Source organism: Bactrocera neohumeralis, unplaced genomic scaffold (assembly GCF_024586455.1).
Source record: "Bactrocera neohumeralis isolate Rockhampton unplaced genomic scaffold, APGP_CSIRO_Bneo_wtdbg2-racon-allhic-juicebox.fasta_v2 cluster11, whole genome shotgun sequence".
Lineage (NCBI taxonomy): Eukaryota > Metazoa > Arthropoda > Insecta > Diptera > Tephritidae > Bactrocera > Bactrocera neohumeralis.
Window position 1 is genome coordinate 16,540,804 of NW_026089624.1, and position 20,043 is coordinate 16,560,846.

Below are 20,043 nucleotides of genomic sequence, written 5' to 3' on the forward strand. Positions count from 1 at the left end.
ATAATCTTTTGTTACATTTTGAGAAAGTAGTATTCCTGAAACAATTGTTGTTTATTTTCCATAGCATGCCCGTGTGTTCTGTTATTAAACCGAAGAATTTTTTCGTCTTTTTCTACTGTTGTAACAAGGTATTTAACTATAATTGAGGTGAATCTAGATTTGATATTTTTAAAATGATCCGTGAGTATTCCATTTGTGACAGACGAATTGTGTTTTTATACTCTCGCAACAATGTTGCTAACGAGAGTATTATAGTTTTGTTCACATAACGGTTGTTTGTAAGTCCTAAAACTAAAAGAGTCAGATATAGGGTTATATATACCAAAGTGATCAGGGCGGCGAGTAGAGTCGAAATCCGGATGTCTGTCTGTCCGTCCGTCCGTCTGTCCGTCCGTCCGTCTGTCCGTCCGTCCGTGCAAGCTGTAACTTGAGTAAAAATTGAGATATCATGATGAAACTTGGTACACGTATTCCTTGGCTCCATAAGAAGGTTAAGTTCGAAGATGGGCAAAATCGGCCAACTGCCACGCCCACAAAATGGCGGAAACCGAAAACCTATAAAGTGTCATAACTAAGCCATAAATAAAGATATTAAAGTGAAATTTGGCACAAAGGATCGCATTAGGGAGGGGCATATTTGGACGCAATTGTTTTGGAAAAGTGGGCGTGGCCCCGCCCCCTACTAAGTTTTTTGTACATATCTCGGAAACTACTATAGCTATGTCAACCAAAGTCTACAAAGTCGTTTTCTTCAGGCATTTCCATATACAGTTCAAAAATGGAAGAAATCGGATAATAACCACGCCCACCTCCCATACAAAGGTTATGTTCAAAATCACTAAAAGTGCGTTAACCGACTAACAAAAAACGTCAGAAACACTAAATTTTACGGAAGAAGTGGCAGAAGGAAGCTGCACCCAGCCTTTTTTAAAAAATTGAAAATGGGCGTGGCGCCGCCCACTTATGGACCAAGAACCATATCTCAGGAGCTACTAGACCGATTTCAATGAAATTCGGTATATAATATTTTCTTAACACCCTGATGACATGTACGAAATATGGGTGAAATCGGTTCACAACCACGCCTTCTTCCAATATAAAGCTATTTTGAATTCCATCTGATGCCTTCTCTGTATAATACGAGTATAAACATTAGGAAGCAATGATGATAGCGGAATAAAACTTTACAAAAATACGGTATTTGAAAAATATGTAAATGACGTATTATGAAATCTCGATTATCACTTTATCATGCGAGAGTATAAAATGTTCGGTGACACCCGAACTTAGCCCTTCCTTACTTGTTTTTTAATGAAGATGAGGTCACGTGTTATTACGTGCCTGTGAAAGGTTGTTAGTGTGTGGATGTGGAATACTAAAAACGTAATATGTATAATTTCTCTTTTGAATGAAAATTTGATGTTTGAAAGCGTTAATAGGTACCTCAACGCTAGGTACATACTAAGTATTCGGCTAAGCTGTCAGAACTGTGTTGAGTGGAAACGACTGATTTCACTGAATTTATTTGACTGATTCTTGATAGCTCATCAGCCACTACATTTCCCTTCACTGGCTTGTAAATTAGTTCGTGATTGTATTCTTCTAAGTAGGATTTCCATCTTTTAACTCTGCTGTTCCCATTCCAATTACTGAAAGAGTGCGTTAGAGGTTCATGATCAGTAAAAATTTTAACTTTCGCCTTACCGTAAAGGTAGTTCTTGAATTTTTTAAGCTAAAATTATAGCCAACATCTCTTTTTCGCTCGTGGCATAATTTTTTTTGCTTTGGAAAGGGTCGTTGAAGAAATCAGAATTATCATTTTGAGACAAAACGGCGAAAAGCGAAGTTAGAGGCATCCATGGTTTTCTGGAATTCTTTATTATAGTCGAGGTATTGTAGTACTACTACCTACTAATCTGTAGGTTCCTTGATACCCAATAATCGAGCCAAATCTCCGCATAAACCTCGGAAAAACGTGTCTAGGGCTTTGTCCCTGATGACTTTGTCATTACCATTATCAAATTATTACGATATTCATTTTCAATCACTTGTCCTGTTTCACTTGCAAAGGCTCTTGTTCCAATACTATGCTGCTGCAACAAGATCGGCAACTGCTGCGCAACTAACTGTGCTACACGTTCTTCCATTTCTTCTTGTTCCCTTATATTTATATTATTTTGAAATTCTAGCTTCTATGCTGTCTCTGTTGTTGTCTTTGTGTTAATTATTCGTTCTGGTCACCATGTTGTTCTTCAATGTGAGAGGTATTTAACATGGGTGGTCTCAATAAATAATTGGCGTTAGCCATAAATATTATCCATATCTAAAATATCTCCCTTACGCTTTTTTTTACGTGGCGGGTCCCAAACCCAGCGCACTACCTTATGTAGGGGATGCTTCGCCTTCGAACGGATGTTCCTAGGCTACCCAGAGGATACTTTGTCAAAGACCGAAAGTCGTGAGCAGCTTGAGCCATATGCAAAAGAATCGTTTCTGGGCACTCCCAAGTGAATGGCGATCAGAGAACTTTCCTCACTTGCGTGAACTTCTGCACATGATTCCATCCTTTAGTTTTTGTTAAATAAATATGTTGATTTGAACAAAAAGTAAATATTGAATTAAAACTATTTTAGAACTATATAATGTAAAATAAATGCGCACTAACGAATTAGCGAAGTGTTAGGGGACACAAAAATGCAATAATAATTTAAATCGAAAAACTACGTGCTTCAAATGGTGGTAATTTTCAACATTTAACGCAAATATCTGGAAAACTATGCGTTTCCCTATAACTATATATTTTCTTGATCTGGAGAACCTCCTCTATCCGACCATACCCATTTTATTCCCAAAATCCTGGGACAGTATTCTAAAGCTGGCTCCATATTTCTTATCTTATATTATTCAATATTCTAAATATGTAGAATAACAAAATAACTAAATATATTACTGCTCCCCGACTAAGCGGGTCCATTAGGTACCAACTCACCTGTTCATTTTTTAACAATATTTTATATAACTCAGCGCACGTGGAGCAATTTCAATCAAAACATACATTTTTAAGTAATCGGTAGCTTATTTTTATACTCTCGCAACAAAGTTGCTAAGGAGAGTATTATAGTTTTGTTCACATAACGGTTGTTTGTAAGTCCTAAAACTAAAAGAGTCAGATATAGGGTTATATATACCAAAGTGATCAGGGCGACGAGTAGAGTCGAAATCCGGATGTCTGTCTGTCCGTCCGTCCGTCTGTCCGTCCGTCCGTGCAAGCTGTAACTTGAGTAAAAATTGAGATATCATGATGAAACTTGGTACACGTATTCCTTGGCTCCATAAGAAGGTTAAGTTCGAAGATGGGCAAAATCGGCCAACTGCCACGCCCACAAAATGGCGGAAACCGAAAACCTATAAAGTGTCATAACTAAGCCATAAATAAAGATATTAAAGTGAAATTTGGCACAAAGGATCGCATTAGGGAGGGACATATTTGGACGTAATTTTTTTGGAAAAGTGGGCGTGGCCCCGCCCCCTACTAAGTTTTTTGTGCATATCTCGGAAACTATTACAGCTGTGTCAACCAAACTCTACAGAGTCGTTTTCTTCAGGTATTTCCATATACAGTTCAAAAATGGAAGAAATCGGATAATAACCACGCCCACCTCCCATACAAAGGTTATGTTCAAAATCACTAAAAGTGCGTTAACCGACTAACAAAAAACGTCAGAAACACTAAATTTTACGGAAGAAGTGGCAGAAGGAAGCTGCACCCAGGCTTTTTTTAACAATTGAAAATGGGCGTGGCGCCGCCCACTTATGGACCAAGAACCATATCTCAGGAGCTACTAGACCGATTTCAATGAAATTCGGTATATAATATTTTCTTAACACCCTGATGACATGTACGAAATATGGGTGAAATCGGTTCACAACCACGCCTTCTTCCAATATAAAGCTATTTTGAATTCCATCTGATGCCTTCTTTGTATAATACGAGTATAAACATTAGGAACCAATGATGATAGCGGAATAAAACTTTACAAAAATACGGTATTTGAAAAATATGTAAATGACGTATTATGAAATCTCGATTATCACTTTACCATGCGAGAGTATAAAATGTTCGTTGACACCCGAACTTAGCCCTTCCTTACTTGTTAAATATAAAATTCCAAATATAATGTTGGCGTAAAAAATTATTATGTTATGAAACTAGGTCAAAATTCATGCCATATAACTTAATCACAGTAAATGAAAGCATCTGTAGCTTGAAAAGTGTGTGTAGCCCCGCCTTCTACTTTTCATATAAAAGATGTCTTAGTAAAACTTTCCAAAAATATTGTCCTAAAGGTGAGAACTTTATCATCTATAAATGGTTGAAATCTAAATAAAACAATCTACGCAATGTCTATCCCGGCAAATATTTGTGATATTTTAATTTATGGGTCTTAGCATCAAAAATAAACAAGTTTAGCGAAATGTATTTTAAAAACTAAAAATAGTGAAATAGAGTCAAGTAAAATCTTGTTCATAAATTAAAAATAATTAACATGTATAAGGGGATGCAACTTCTAGGTCGCTTATAGTGATGTGTAAAATATTTTCACTGAGGAATTTTTGATAAAAAATGGACAAATAAGAAGTTGCCTGGTGTTTTGTAACAATAGATATGGGACATAACAACTAACTAACTAGATGTAACTCGCTACGCATCTTCGAGAATTGCAAATGAAGGGATGTCAAGTTTACAGTTATTCTACCCAAAATCTGTGATGAGCTCTATTTTAAAAATTGAAAGAAGGACACTCCAATGAAAATTACCGACATATGTGAAGCAATCATGCCATTGAGAAGGTTCAAAACACTATCGAGTATGACAGCGCGTTATAATTAAGACGAATGATTGACAAATTTCCATCGTAGGTCGATTTAATGCAAACTTAATAATACTTCAATACATACCATCAGAGCCAGCAAATAGCGCAAATAAACAAAGAATAAAAACCATGCATTTTGAAAGATCAAGGCATGCGTGTAATTCTTGATTTGACAGCTGGAGTAAAAGGACAGAAACTACTAGAAAACACACGTTGCCGTAGTTGGAATCACCTCAAAAATAAACCCGAGTTTTCATCAGAGCTAATAGAACGATAGTAAAGCATTTTGTTTTACAACGAAAACTACCCTGGAGGATGGAGTCATGTGTAGAAGGGAGGATGGAGTCATATGCAGAAAGTTCTCTGATCGCCATTCACTTGGGAGTGGCCAGAAGCGATTCTTTTACACATGGCTCAAGCAGCTCACTACTTCCGGTCTTTGACCAAGTATCCTCTGGGTAGCCTAAGAACATCCGTTCGAAGGCGAGCTAATGTGAGAAGGCGAAACATCCCCTGGGTAGGGTTGTGCACTGGGTTTGGGACCCGCCACGTAAAAAAAAACACCCCCAATGAAAGGAAGCAACAAGCCCCCCTTTGCTGTTGTTAACTCGGCTATAATCGCGTAAGCGGTGTCTACGCCAATTAAGAAGAAGAAGAAAACTACCCTCCCATCTTACATACAAGGTTTGTCCGGAAAGTAATAGGACTGAGTCGATTTAAAAAAATTTATTGAACCAATCGTTACAATTCTTTAAAAACTTTCAAAATCGGCGCTTTCTGCGTCGACGCATCGCTGCCAGCGCGATTTCCAAGCATTGAAGACATCACGGAAGGCATTCTCCGTAATAGCCTTGAGAGCCGAGGTGCATGCTGCTGGGTCCCCTCTGTCGTCTCAAAATGAAAAAACAGATTGCCTCTTTGTTCGGGATCATACTCAAAGATCCATGACTCGTCACCTTTGATTACGTTATCCAAAATTTATGACCACTTTCACACAATTTTTTTTTTGCAATAACTCTTTATTAATTTGATCTGTTTTTTTTTAAAGCCAAACAATAAGTTATAAAATCTTAAATCTATTTAAAAGCTGGACAAGCTCAAGTAAGTGATTGAGCTGTTTTGGTGATACATTGCTCTCTAGTACGCAGGCATATCTCTTCTTTTACGGCGTGTTTGATGGCAGCAATGTACCAAAGCATTATCGAAAGGGTTTGGGTGATCTCGGAGTTTAGATATATATTTAATTCCGCTGTCTTCTACTTCTTTCTTTACCATAGGAATACCAAGGTCTTTATGGATATTTTTATTACGCATGTACCATGGTGTACACGTGATTGTTCTAAGCAATTTTGATTGAATGCCATTCATGCAAATCGGCTTTATGACCGCATTATATAAAAGCACTTTATTGTCAGGCTATGTTTTGAGTTTGTATTTAAAAGCCACTTTAAATTTGCAGCTCTAATGCTCTAATGAATAAAGAGGCATTTGGGTGTTAAATTACGTTTTGTAAATCTAATTTCCTTAAATATCCGGATTTCTTTTCCAAAAAAAAAATAATTAAAACATTTTGTATTTTGTACTCATGTTTTCCCCATTAGAAATAAAGATAAATTAATTCGAAATAATAAAATAACTTGATTTCTTAACTTACATTTCAAATCTGTGAGCGACTATCTTCTTGCTTTGTTTCTGATAGCAAAACCGATAGAAGTGGTTTCCGCGACACCCAAACCCGATGCAAATTCTGTTTAGAATATCAAACCAATAATATCTGAATTCATGACACCTACTATTTTATTTAATCGGTTTCAGTTCTGATTCCGACAACTATCAGATTCTACAACACCCCTGATTGTTCATTTTTACTGCTGGACACATTTTTGGTCTAAGCGAAAATGTAACATTCTCAAACTTTTGTTAATTCACATTTATACGCCAGTTGGCTAGTCATTCTTCGACAGAACTTAAATGCTCCGCTAATATTCTTGATGCTAAAATGTCGCAATTGCTACGGCTCACTTTAGCTGTATCATCCGCAAAAGTTGAAGTTAATACATTGTTAGCTGTTGGAAGATCTGCTATATATGTATATTATGTATAGAGTTGGGCCTAAAACGCTGCCCTGTGGTACACCAGCCCTTATCTGTCCTTCATCAGATATGAAATCTTTTACCATAAATTGTCTATTTAAATAAGATTCCAATGTTTTATACAACTCTAAAGGTACAATTTTTTTAAACTTATATAAAAGACCTTCATGCCACACCTTCTCACCCCTGAGCTTCTTCTTCTTAATTGACGTAGACACCGCTTACGCGATTATAGCTGAGTTAACAACAGCGCGCCAGTCGATTCTTTTTTTCGCTACGTGGCGCCAATTGGATATTCCAAGCGAAGTCAGGTCCTTCTCCACTTGGTCCTTCCAACGGAGTGGAGGTCCTCCTCTTCCTCTGCTTCCCCCTGCGGGTACTGCGTCGAATACTTTCAGAGCTGGAGTGTTTTCGTCTATCCGGACAATATGACCTAGCCAGCGTAGCCGCTGTCTTTTAATTCGCTGAACTATGTCAATGTCGTCGTATATCTCGTACAGCTCATCGTTCCATAGAATGCGATATTCGCCGTGGCCAATGCGCAGAGGACCATAAGCCTTTCGCAGAACATTTCTCTTGAAAACTCGTAACGTCGACTCATCGGTTGCTGCCATCGTCCAAGCCTCTGCACCATATAGCAGGACGGGAATTATGAGCGACTTATAGAGTTTGGCTTTTGTTCGTCGAGAGAGGACTTAACTTTTCACTTGCCTACTCAGTCCGAAGTAGCACCTGTTGGCAAGAGCAATCCTGCGTTGGATTTCCAGGCTGACATTGTTGGTGGTGTTAATACTGGTTCCTAAGTAGTCGAAATTATCTACAACTTCAAAGTTATGACTGTCAACAGTGCCGTGAGAGCCAAGTCGCGAGTGCGACGACTGTTTGTTTGATGACAGGAGATATTTCGTCTTGCCCTCGTTCACTGCCAGACCCATTTGTTTTGCTTCCTTGTCCAGCCTGGAGAATGCAGAACTAACGGCGCGGGTGTTGAGGCCGATGATATCAATATCGTCGGCATACGCCAGCAGCTGTACACTCTTATAGAAGATGGTACCTTCTCTGTTTAGTTCTGCAGCTCGAACTATTTTCTCCAGAAGCAGGTTGAAGAAGTCGCACGATAGGGAGTCGCCTTGTCTGAAACCTCGTTTGGTATCGAACGGCTCGGAGAGGTCCTTCCCGATTCTGACGGAGTTTTTGGTGTTGCTCAACGCGGGGATACCAAATTCAGACATCGCGGCATAAAGGCAGCTTCTTTTCGTGCTATCGAAAGCAACTTTGAAATCGACGAAGAGATGGTGTGTGTCGATTCTCCTTTCACGGGTCTTTTCCAAGATTTGGCGTATGGTGAATATCTGGTCGGTTGTTGATTTGCCAGGTCTAAAGCCACACCAATCAATTTGTTGACGGTGGGCTTTAATCTTTAACACAATACGCTCGACAGAACCTTATATGCGATGTTGAGGAGGCTTATCCCACGGTAGTTAGCGCAGATTGTGGGGTCTCCTTTTTTATGAATTGGGCATAGCACACTTAAATTCCAATCGTTGGGCATGCTTTCGTCCGACCATATTCTACATAGAAGATGACGCATGCTCCTTATTAGTGAAGAGAACTTTTTGTAGCGTGCATACTGTGAAAATGGGTAAAATCCGTTAATAACAAGGCCTACTCCCTATATAGTAGTTACGTTGAAAATTACTAAAAGTGCTGTAACTTACTAAATAAATGAGCAACAATCCGTAAATTTCATGACCAGGATGGCAGGAGGGCTTTATAGGAGCGGGTATCAATGGGTGTGACACCGCCCACTTTTAGGTGAAATCCTATATCTCAGGATCTACTTAACTAATCTCGGCCAAATTTGGAAAGTGAGGTTACCCAACCATTTCTGTTAAACCCTTTGAAAATACCCGAAGGCCTTTTTCTCAAACTTGTAAATTTTTAATCCCAAACATCTTGCATTAACAGTCAGAATCGATCCCAACATCGGAAATAAAAAATAAAAATTTTATATTTAATCCCAACATCATGGATTTACTCAAATTTTACCAAGTCGATCAATGTAACCTCACGATATGTAAATTTTTACACACAGACAAGACATGAATTAGATCCATCAGATATTATTATTATTTTGCAAATTATAAGATTGTTCACTTAAAAGTTGTTTTTAATACTTAATTCCAAGCGAGATCTTCATAAAGATACTTTTTTTTCTTATTAAATTCAATTCTGTTAGATGCAAGCCGTTGGCCGGTTATCAAATTGTTTAGTAATATCAAGTATTTAGAGATTATTTCCACACAAATACCAATGTTCTAATTTTAGCATTTTAATTTATTCGTTCGTATTTATATACATATATGTTGCTATAATTAAATTGCCACACATATCTACATAATCTACAAATTGTAAGAAATATTATTTAATATTGCACTAGTACATGTATAAAGACATATAGAGTAGCTATAAAGTTGTATAGCTATGTACATATACTATATAAATACAATTATATTTCTAAAAAAAACTTAGTAATTTAGTTAGCATGAGACTTGTATTAGAGATAGAGATCTTTTTCCGAATAGTTCTAAGTTTGCCTACGGTGTACCAATGCGTACATAGTATATCTACATGGATAAACACATGCTATTAATTTCTGTGGCTACCAAATACCATACCATATCTAAATACAATTATATTTCTGGAAAAACTTACGCAAATTAGTGAAAATAAAAATTGTACTAGAGATCGAGATCTCAAGTTTAAAAATAAATTCAACGTTCATTCGTATTTTCTTAACAAAATACTCAAGTGAGTTCAAACTGAATGTATAGTAAGGCACGTTTTTTTTTTGTTTTGCACTTACATTTTTGTTATTCTTGTGCCAACGTTATTATTAATTTGTGTGTATAATTTTGTGTATCGCAAAACATAAAAATTTCTGCATATTTAGCCGGTAATAATAAAGATTGTATTCATTTAGAAGAAAAAGTGATAATAATCATACTGTTTTTATTTGCTTTTAAATCTTTTTTATTTAGAACGGCCAAACTGCACTAAGTATTGCTGACAATTTGGGATATATTACTGCAGTTGAAACTCTAAAAGTTGTAACAGAAAAATCGGTAACGAATACTATAACTGGCGTACTTGAAGAGAAATACAAAGTAGTAGCACCAGAATTGATGCATGAAACCTTTATGTCAGATTCCGAAGACGAAGGTGGAGACGAAAATATTGACCATCAACAATATAAATACATGGCTACTGATGACTTAAAAGCGTCCGATCAAGATAATCACAACTATGACACAACCAATACTGACGATCACAATGATCATCAGCAACAAAAACATATCCAACAAGTTCTTCAAACAGAATCAACTGGTCGTAACATTATTCAAAACGATAAAGGTAAATATCTACCACTTTTGAAGATATTTTACTAGTATAACATATAAGTGTAACATGCATGGTTATGTGTCAGTGGTTATGTGCATACCTATAGTCGTATGTTCATAGTGAATAACTTTTTAAGTGTGGTAATTTCTAAATAAATAGATACTGCATAGAGATAGATAAATATTGAGAAGGTCACAATTCCCCTCTGTCACAACGAATCACATAAACCCAGCACACTGATGAATTCCAGTATACTTCTGGGTGCTATAGAGGATATGTAATCCCTATCCGGATATATGGATCCAAGAGCCATATAAAATAGATGCTTCTTGAGCTTGTAGTACCTAGTGTAAAATGCGATAAGCAGCCAAAATTTGTCTTACAAGAGGTTAATTACATTTTTAAAACCTAGTGAGGTTGTAATTAGCCATTAGCAACTTTGTCGGGTGCATGCCTTGGAGTTGGAGTTGTTGCACTTACTTGCTGAAATCGGATTAAGTGCCGCTTGGCTAGCGCTGAGAATGGCGAAACTTTCATTGCAATAATTGCGTTAGAGGTTTATCTACACACACTGACCTATAGCAAAGACCTCTGCTTGGTAAATGGTTGGAAATGGTCCCATATGTATGTAGAACTTGTAAACGGTCCTGCGACTCCTGCACCAATTCCCTCCGGGCCCGTCTTTTCAGAAAAGCGAGCCTTACATTTGCCTCGAAGTTTAAATATATGTCATGCCCGTCTGCATAAACAGAGTTTTCGAATAAGAATGAAACGATTTAAAAAAAAAGCGCACTATAAGTTAAGGAAATTCAAATGTTATTTAATGTGAAGTATAATCGATAAAAATAAGATAACATCATTCAAATGGCCTCCACTTCCTTTTTTTGCATGAACGAGTACGATGAAACCAGTTTCCGAGTACTTTTCCCACTATTGGGGCCATAAAAATTTGGATATCATCGATATATATATTGTATATTGCTCTCTATGGACAGTAACGGTGTCACCAGCTTCATTTTGAAAGAAGTACGGGACGATGATACCACCAGACCCAAAACCACACCAAACTATCAATTTAGGTGAATGTAATGGTTGTTCAGGAATAATTGTCGATTTTCTTCTTACCAGAATCGACAGTTTTGTTTATTTACAGCACCACTCAGATGCGAGAGAACTTCATCGGAGATCATGATTTTATTAAAAGAATCGTTATCGTTTTCAAGTTGTTCCAGGCAAAAGCAGCAAACTCATGACGTTTACAGTTGCCCAATGGCTTCAATTCTTGAGTGACTTCAGTTTTATACAAGCCCAAATCCTTTCTCAAAATCCGCTAGGTTTTGGTTTAAGATAGAACGTCACATTGTGGTCTTTCACAAAATTTGCTTAACGGCAGCAATATTTTCATTACTTCGATCAGTTTTTTGTCTTAATGACACTTGAATGTTATGTAAAGAAACTGCACGCTTGAAATTTTCCACAATTCAACGATTAGCAGCCACAGGTGGACGATTATTACGACCGAAAAATGGCAAAAGCGCACGAAAAGTTGCAATTGGAGAATGATAATTTTGGTAATAAAATTAAATAATTTGTTAACGTTGTTCATCTCTCCATGATGAAATTTTAAACATTAGTGAAAAAAGAAAATACATATGATGAGTTGAATATGGCCGAAACGTCTCTTTGAAATCATATCATCCCTATTGGAAAACCTGGTAGCATAAAAACAACTTCCATTCAAACTGACCAATCAAAATCAAGATAAAGATCTTCACAAAATATTATTTTTCTGTTATTAATTAACCTTGAAATAATGTAGTTAGAAATAACTAACAAACGGTTGAACTGTGAATGGTAAGAAGTTACCGGTTTGCTGTTTTTGCTTACGATAGCTGTAGCTGAGCAGCTTAAGATCGCAACGCTTAAAACTCTCTTGCCTTTTATGACTCGGCTAATTCCGTTCGTTCGCGGATTGCGGCCCTCGCTTCGGTTGGGCGGGAGGAGGGTAATCGTTGGGTATTTTTATTACTGCAGATACTTGTTTTTTTATATCGCTATCACTCAAATAGTGCGGGAATACAACAAGTCTTTCTCGGAGATAATATTGAATTTTCAATGGGTACTATTGAAGACGTCGACGGGAGCTAATTGGTTTAGCACACAGCTATGTGTTTTTTTAACGTTTTTATTTTTGGGCCTATACGTATCATTTCATATGGGTCAATAAAGGGATAACGTATTGGAAGAGTATATCTTCACAAGCACCCAAAATGCTTGTCGAGATGTTTAAAGTTTTCCACTGATCGCAACTATATTTTAATAATATTATTTTTGTTTAGCTGACATTAATTTTGCATCATCAAATCAATATTCTTTGAAGCAGAATGACAATGTTCCGATTACTCGGCCTCCTGTTCACTTGGGGTAAGTGTGTTTTAATTGAATGGATATGTAAGGTGTTTACTAATATAAATATTTACAATTTCCAGTTTCCTGGTATCGTTCCTTGTGGATGCACGTGGTGGCTCGATGCGAGGTTGCCGCCACAGTGGAGTTCGTTTGATTGTTCCCCCAAAAGCTTGTACGCAGCCAACACGTATCACCTGTCGTTATGTAAAACCACAAAGAGTACACAATTCGCCTCCTTTAATGGAAGGCGAAGCCTTAGTTAGTCGTATAATGGAATTATCTCCTGTCGAGGGCAAATTTCTTAGGTATGTTATTTCCATGGCTAAATGTATATACTGAAATGTTTCTCCTTAATTTTAAGGTCAGTGGTTCTTGAGGTACCGCATTTTGGGTCACTGAGAGACAAGGAGCGAGAAATAATAATTTTGCGTTCAGACAACGGAGATAGCTGGCGGGAACATACATTGTTCGATAGTGATGAAGTTATGCAAGACTTTCTTCAGGAAACGGCAAATGGTGAACTGAATCCAATGGAAGATTTGCACACTAGTCGTATCGTACGCATTTTAACTCGCACGTTTCCACATTTTTTTGCGGTAGTATCTCGTATTCGGCAGGAGGTTCATGCTATTGGCCCTGACGGTGGCACCGTCTCTTCAGAAGCGGTGCCGCAAGTACAGGCAATTTTTCCGCCTAACGCTCTCACTAAGAAGATTCGTGTCGGTCTTCAGGCACAGCCAGTTGATCTGAACGGTTGCAGCAAACTTCTGGGCCAAGGTGTGGCTGTGTCGCCAGTGGTTACCGTTGAACCGCGCCGTCGGAAATTTCACAAGGCTATTACGCTCAGCATACCAGCTCCAAAGGCGTCTACTCAAGGGATGGTGAATTCCCCTTACACAGGCAATGTTCCAACTTTACGGCTTTTGTGTTCAATAACAGGGGGACAAAATCACGCGGTCTGGGAAGATGTAACTGGGTCAACACCCTTTGCTTTCGTAAAGGATAGTGTCACATTTACTACGACAGTATCGGCACGTTTTTGGTTAATGGATTGTCGTAATATCTCGGACGCTAGCCGTATGGCCACTGAACTATATTCTTACATGGCTCAAGTCCCATTTGTGGTAAAGTTTGTGGTTTTTGCCAAACGAGTTTCATTAAATGAAGCAAAAATTTCTGTGTTTTGTATGACGGATGACAAAGAAGATAAAACCCTGGAGCAGCAAGAGTACTTTACCGAAATTGCTAAAAGCAGAGATGTGGAAGTGCTTGGCGATCAAGATATTTATTTGGAGTTTGCAGGCAACTTGATACCTGTATTGAAATCAGGCGAACAATTTAATTTAAAATTTCAGGCCTTCCGCGAAAATCGCCTTTCTTTCATTGTGCATGTTAAAGATCAAGAGGAGCCTTACGGTCGCATAAGCTTCATGAATAATCCGAAAGTTGGTATCCGTGAACCACCACAGGAACCAATCTGTGTATTAAACATATCACTAGAAGGTTCTGATATTGTTGATAGTGTCAATCGTTTTAAATGTAGCCAAAAATGTTTAAATAATATAACAATTGATCCTGGTCTCAATTATAAAGATTTGTTAAATGCAGGTTTCAAGATAACAGCGTTGAAACTTTCAAATGACTTAGACGGATCTTCAGTTGTTCGAGAAGAAGGTCTAAACCAAGTAAATGTACTGCAAATACATCCAGAAGGAAACAACACATTACACCGAGCCGATATACGCTTATCGGATGTATGTAATTTTATAAATGATGACTGGATACGCTTGGCTAAAGAATTGGGTGTCCCCGAGACCGATTACGAGGTTATTAATGCGGAATACACGGAGAGTCCATCTCAAAAAGCAATGATTATGCTGCGACTTTGGTTGCGTCAACAAGGTCATAAAGCCACAGGCAACCGCTTAGAGCATGCTTTATGCAATATTAATAGACGCGATATTGTAGACAAATGTATATTTAATATGGAACCTGTGACTGATGCCATCGAAAAAAACATGGCTAAAACTACACTAGATCGATTGCTGTTTAGTGGACAAAAATCCCTTAGGAATTGTATATTAAAGAAAAATGAAATTCATGGTGTGAATGATGTGACGGTACCCACTGAAATCGCAGAAGGTATATCTGCAAATGACGCGTCAATGAAGATGAATTCACTAACACCCAATAATATATCACAATTGATACAAACAAACTATGGCATAGATAATATACGTCGAATCGCTGAAGAGCATGTTGTGCAAATATTAGATAAAGCTCAAAAGCACATTGAAGGAGATGGTGAGTAAAACTAGCTTAAGGGCATTTTAACGAGAAATTTAATATTTACAGTACATAAGTTAGTCAAGTAATCATAATACGGAAAAAGGGGAAATACTACATGTTTTTAAATAATAACTCAATTGGTAGAATTTTTTTTTTTTTTTTTTTTTTTTTTTTTTTTTTTTTTTCTTTATAAAACTAACTATTTATTTATATGGATTTCACAGGTTCTTCTCGATCTATTATCCAACGAAGTAATATTACAAGTCCTGTACAGGTAGTAAAGAGTCTTGGGTAAGTTCAATGGAGATAAAAATAACATTAATTTTAAGAAATCAATATTTCGTAGTAATGGAAAGAAAGCTGGTACGACCGAAACCCAGAATATTAGTGCGAACGACGGTAACGTCTTACCTATGTTCAAACAGCATGAACAGGAACATATTGTACAGCCAGATGATGCTCTAATACATCATATAATTGATCGAACGTCCAATATTAATGTTATTCCGAATGTTTATGAAGGTGTAAACTCAACAACTCACTACCGTAGTGACGGACATGAAAAAAAAACGATGTTGCTAGATATAGAAGTGAATAAGCAGAACCCCGAAGACGCGTTAATTGAAGATTGTATGGGCAAAATTAATAAGTTGCCTGTTGGAGCGTTAGAAAAAGTGTCTTCAAGTATACTGGCTTCTGTCAACAATGGTAATGAAAGTACACTTAACTCGTCAATTATATCAACTATAAATGAAAATAGAAGTAATATATTTGAACAACAATAAAATTCTATGTTAGAACCGTAAGCATCATATGAAAATATCTTACACAGGCTAGCGCACACCTTCTGTTACAGATCCGAACCAAGTAATCTGTTGCTTGGTAATTACACTTTTTTTTTATCTTAGAAAGTTTAAGTCTTTTCTTTATTGTAGTTTAAAGTATTGAAAAACCAGATCGAGAAAATGGCTAAAAGCCTTATGTACATACATATATGTCATAGGATGATGTCTACGAGTTCCTGAATTCTTTTCTGCCAAGTAAGATGTACAAACGAAAATAAGTTGTTGATGGCAATAATTTTCTATTTGTTTGAAATGATGTCCGCTTAATCAAATGTTTTGGGAATGTTCTTTTATTCTATGGTCATCAATGAAAATAAATATTTAGATAAAGTGGAGGTTGCAATGAGCTGAAGCATTTAATTAAAGAAAAATCATGAAAATGGCAGTTATATAATAGAATACGAATGTAATAATGTGTTATATGCATATAACATGTGCTCGAAAAATAGTTGTCCACCAAATAATAGAAAAAGTGACGTTTCATAAAATTGAACCCATTTACAAACAAATAGTAAACAATTTTGTGTGTAACGATAATCATTTTAGAATTTTGCACAATAAAAAATTAAATATTTTTTGGTACGATAGTTATTTTAGAGCTTTCTTCAATAAAAATAAGCTTATTCAATATTTCCTTTTCAAAGTATTCCTTAACAATGTATTAACTATTGCATAGAAAAAAACCTATTTATAGTAGTAATTTTTACAAGTACTTGCTATTTTGAAATATGGTAGCCATTAAAAGGTAAAAAATCTAGGATAACAAAGGAAAAGCGTACAGAAAAATTTTATCAAACGGCTAAGCTAAAGATATTATGCTTGAGTACAAATTCGAAATATTGAGTCGTAGAGATTTTTTTTTAAACTAGCAATATAGCGGGGAAAAGCATAAGATTTTTTTTTAATTCTGACTCTCTTTAAACCCTTTCTTATTCTTATTTTGTCTTTGAAACATTATTTTGTTAACACTTTAAATTTATCTCGTGTAAGCTGCAGTGACAGAGAATAAAACATAGTAATATAAATAAAACAATTTTTCTTGTTTTAAAGTGAATAAATAAATTTCATTTGTCGCTTCTGGTATTTGGTGGACAGCTGTATATACTATACGCAGCGTATAGAATAAAATTCTTATTCTTATATTATATGTTCAATAAACTGTTTTTACATTTAGTATGTTACATCAGTATATAAAGTTTTATTAATCCACCAGCATTCACACACCAAACATATTATTTGCATTAAATGAAATCTATAATATGTTTTAAAATGCCTATTACTTTAAATGTCTGTATATACGCTTGTTTACGTATTTATTTACATGTAATGCCCAAATGAAAAAGTAGTAAAGGTAATTATGCATGCTAAATGTTGAAACCTGTATTGTAAAATTTAAAGCAAATAAAGAAAATATTTTAACACAAGTCTATTGAACATTTCTTATCTTCTTCTTCTTTATTGGCGTAGACACCGCTTACGCGATTATAGCCAGGTAACAACAGCGCGCCAGTCGTTCCTTCTTTTTGCTACGTGGCGCCCATTGGATATTCCAAGCGAAGCCAGGTCCTTCTCCACTTGGTCCTTCCAACGGAGTGGAGGTCTTCCTTTTCCTCTGCTTCCCCCAGCTGGTAGCCGGTCCGTCGAGAGAGGACTTTACTTCTGAATTGCCTACTCAGTCCGAAGTAGCACCTGTTGGCAAGAGTTATCCTGCGTTGGATTTCTAGGCTGACATTGTTGGTGGTGTGTATACCGGTTCCTAAATATACGAAACTATCTACAACTTCAAACTTATGACGACAAGAAATATTTCGACTTGCTCTCGTTGACTGCCAGACCCATTTGCTTTGCGTCCTTGTCCAGTCTGAAGAAAGCAGAACTAACTTGGCAGTTGTTAAGGCCAATGATATCAATATAAGCAGCATACGATAGCAGCTGTACACTCTTATAAAATATTGTACCTGTTCGACTAAGTTCTGCAGCTCGAACTATTTTCTCCAGAAGCAGGTTGAAAAGGTCGCACGATAGGAAGTCACCTTGTCTGAAACCTCGTTTGGTATCGAACGGCTCAGAGAGGTCCTTCCTGATCCTGACGGAGCTTTTGGTGTTACTCAACGTCAGTTTACACAGCCGTATTAGATTTGCGGGGATACCGAATTCAGACATCGCTGCATAAAGACAGCTCCCATCGGTGACTAGATCACCTTTCTACAAGAGTATGCTCCGGTCTTGAAACCTTCTGTAAACCGCCCCATTTTTTTTCTAGAATTTTGAAGCATTACCCCTGTCGGCCAGCTTATCAAGCTCTTCATACTCACGCAAATCGGCATCTTTCTTTTTCTGTCTTTGTCTCCCGAGTGTAGTGATGGATCCAGGTTTCGTCCATTGTCACATACCGACGCAAAAAATTCGGTTTGTTCTGGCGAAACAGCTTCAAACAGCGCTCAGAATCAACGACACGTCGTTTTTGATCCACCGTGAGCAAACGCGGCTCCCACTTCGACAACAGCTTCTAATAGACAAATGTTCATGCAAAATAGTGTACACACTGCCATATGATATCTTTAAGGTGTCAGCCATTTCACGCAATCTCAATTTACGGTTGTCAAAAACGATTTGGTGGACTTTTTTGATGGTTTCCGTGTAATTGCCTCATTTGGCCGGCCAGAACGTTCAGCATCTTCAGTGTCTGTACGACCACTTTTAATGTCAGCATACCACCGACTAATGGTTGTTTTTGATAGGGCAGATTTCCTGTAGCACTTTTCAAGCCATTGCTGAGCTTGCACTGTGTTTTAATTCATCACAAAGCAATGACAAATTAACACATGAAACTGTTTCGAATCCATTGTTTTGAGAATATCAAGACAAGCGTCACTTAAATCACTGTAACTCGTGAACCAAACATCAGAATGACATGAAATTTTTACAGGTATCTTTTGAAGGTTGGTACTTATGAAAAATCATACGAAACTTTTTGCTGGCAACGCCATCTATGCGTCGGTCCCAGGACGTATTGATCCACGTGTTAACGCAGCTTTTTGGTTTCTGTTGCGGTGCGTAAATGTACAGAGAAGATGATTTTCCAACTCGAGTGTACGCCACGTATATCTGGTCGTTGGAAAAACATAGCATTTCCAAATTTATGCCACACACGATGCGATTATCCTTGTGTCCTGTTGATTGTCATCTCAAATGCAATTTTTGCTGGAAACGGAATACGTTTGAACTGAAATGGTAAATCGTTAGAACTCAAAGAAATTCGTACAGTCAAGCATTCTGCCCCCTCGTATTCGATAGCTGCATCACAATCAGTCGGGTTTTATTACACAGTTTAGCCGCATGAAGATTGCGAAACATAATAAAGACTGACGCAAGTGATGCGGCGGCATACCAAGCTTCTGCATAGAGTTTAGAAATTCCACTGGATAATTCACGGCTTCGTCTTCATTGTCAAGAATATCGGAATTTTCCCATTTCCAATTCTTAGCGACTAGGATGTAAAATGTCTTTGGTAATGTAATTTTTGATCGCATCCCATAATTGACGCAGATTTGAAGGTTGATATGTTGAAATGATCATAGCTAAAAGTGTGTAACCTTCAGTGGCATTCGAAGTAGTTATCGCATTGTCCATCGTTTGATTCCAGTGATTATCATGTCCAGCAATTGTAATTGCTGGCTTCCTTCTCAAAAACTTGCACACACCGTATCATTCACAGTACGCAATGACTCAAATGAAGTTGAACAGCGTACATTAATTAATACCAACCGAATGTTAGAAGCAATCCTCGTTTTTCGGATGGATTGTGTAAATTCGTCCTAATGCATTAGTTGAGAACACACCTGCATATCCATCTACTGGTTGGTCTTGCTTTCTGCGTAACTATTTCTTCGACGATGCATTCCATGTATAATATCATGGTATTTCCGAATAGAGCATTTCCAGTTTGTGTTTCCGAAAGCATACAAACCGAAGTGTGATTGGTCCATGAACCATATTGGTTTTCACCACTTCGTATAATACTGGATCTTTCTCTGGATCAGGAATTTCCGCAGAAATGATTTCGTCAATTTGATCTGGTTTAACCACCATCCACCATCCAAAAAAGAATGTGTGCGTGCGTCAAACCTC

The 20,043-nt window shown here is 37.2% G+C and overlaps 1 protein-coding gene across 1 annotated transcript in view; it reads left to right on the forward strand.

Moving 5' to 3' along the window:
* LOC126766095 (ankyrin-3-like) overlaps positions 1-17,336 on the forward strand; it is a 58,141-nt gene extending 40,805 nt beyond the window's left edge. The window contains exons 3-8 of the mRNA XM_050483859.1: positions 10,009-10,381; positions 12,709-12,793; positions 12,859-13,083; positions 13,140-15,082; positions 15,292-15,358; positions 15,414-17,336. Of these exons, the coding sequence (XP_050339816.1) occupies positions 10,009-10,381; positions 12,709-12,793; positions 12,859-13,083; positions 13,140-15,082; positions 15,292-15,358; positions 15,414-15,852 (3,132 nt within the window). The 3' untranslated portion in view covers positions 15,853-17,336. The remainder of the gene's footprint in view (positions 1-10,008; positions 10,382-12,708; positions 12,794-12,858; positions 13,084-13,139; positions 15,083-15,291; positions 15,359-15,413) is intronic.
* The last annotated feature ends 2,707 nt before the right edge of the window (positions 17,337-20,043 follow it).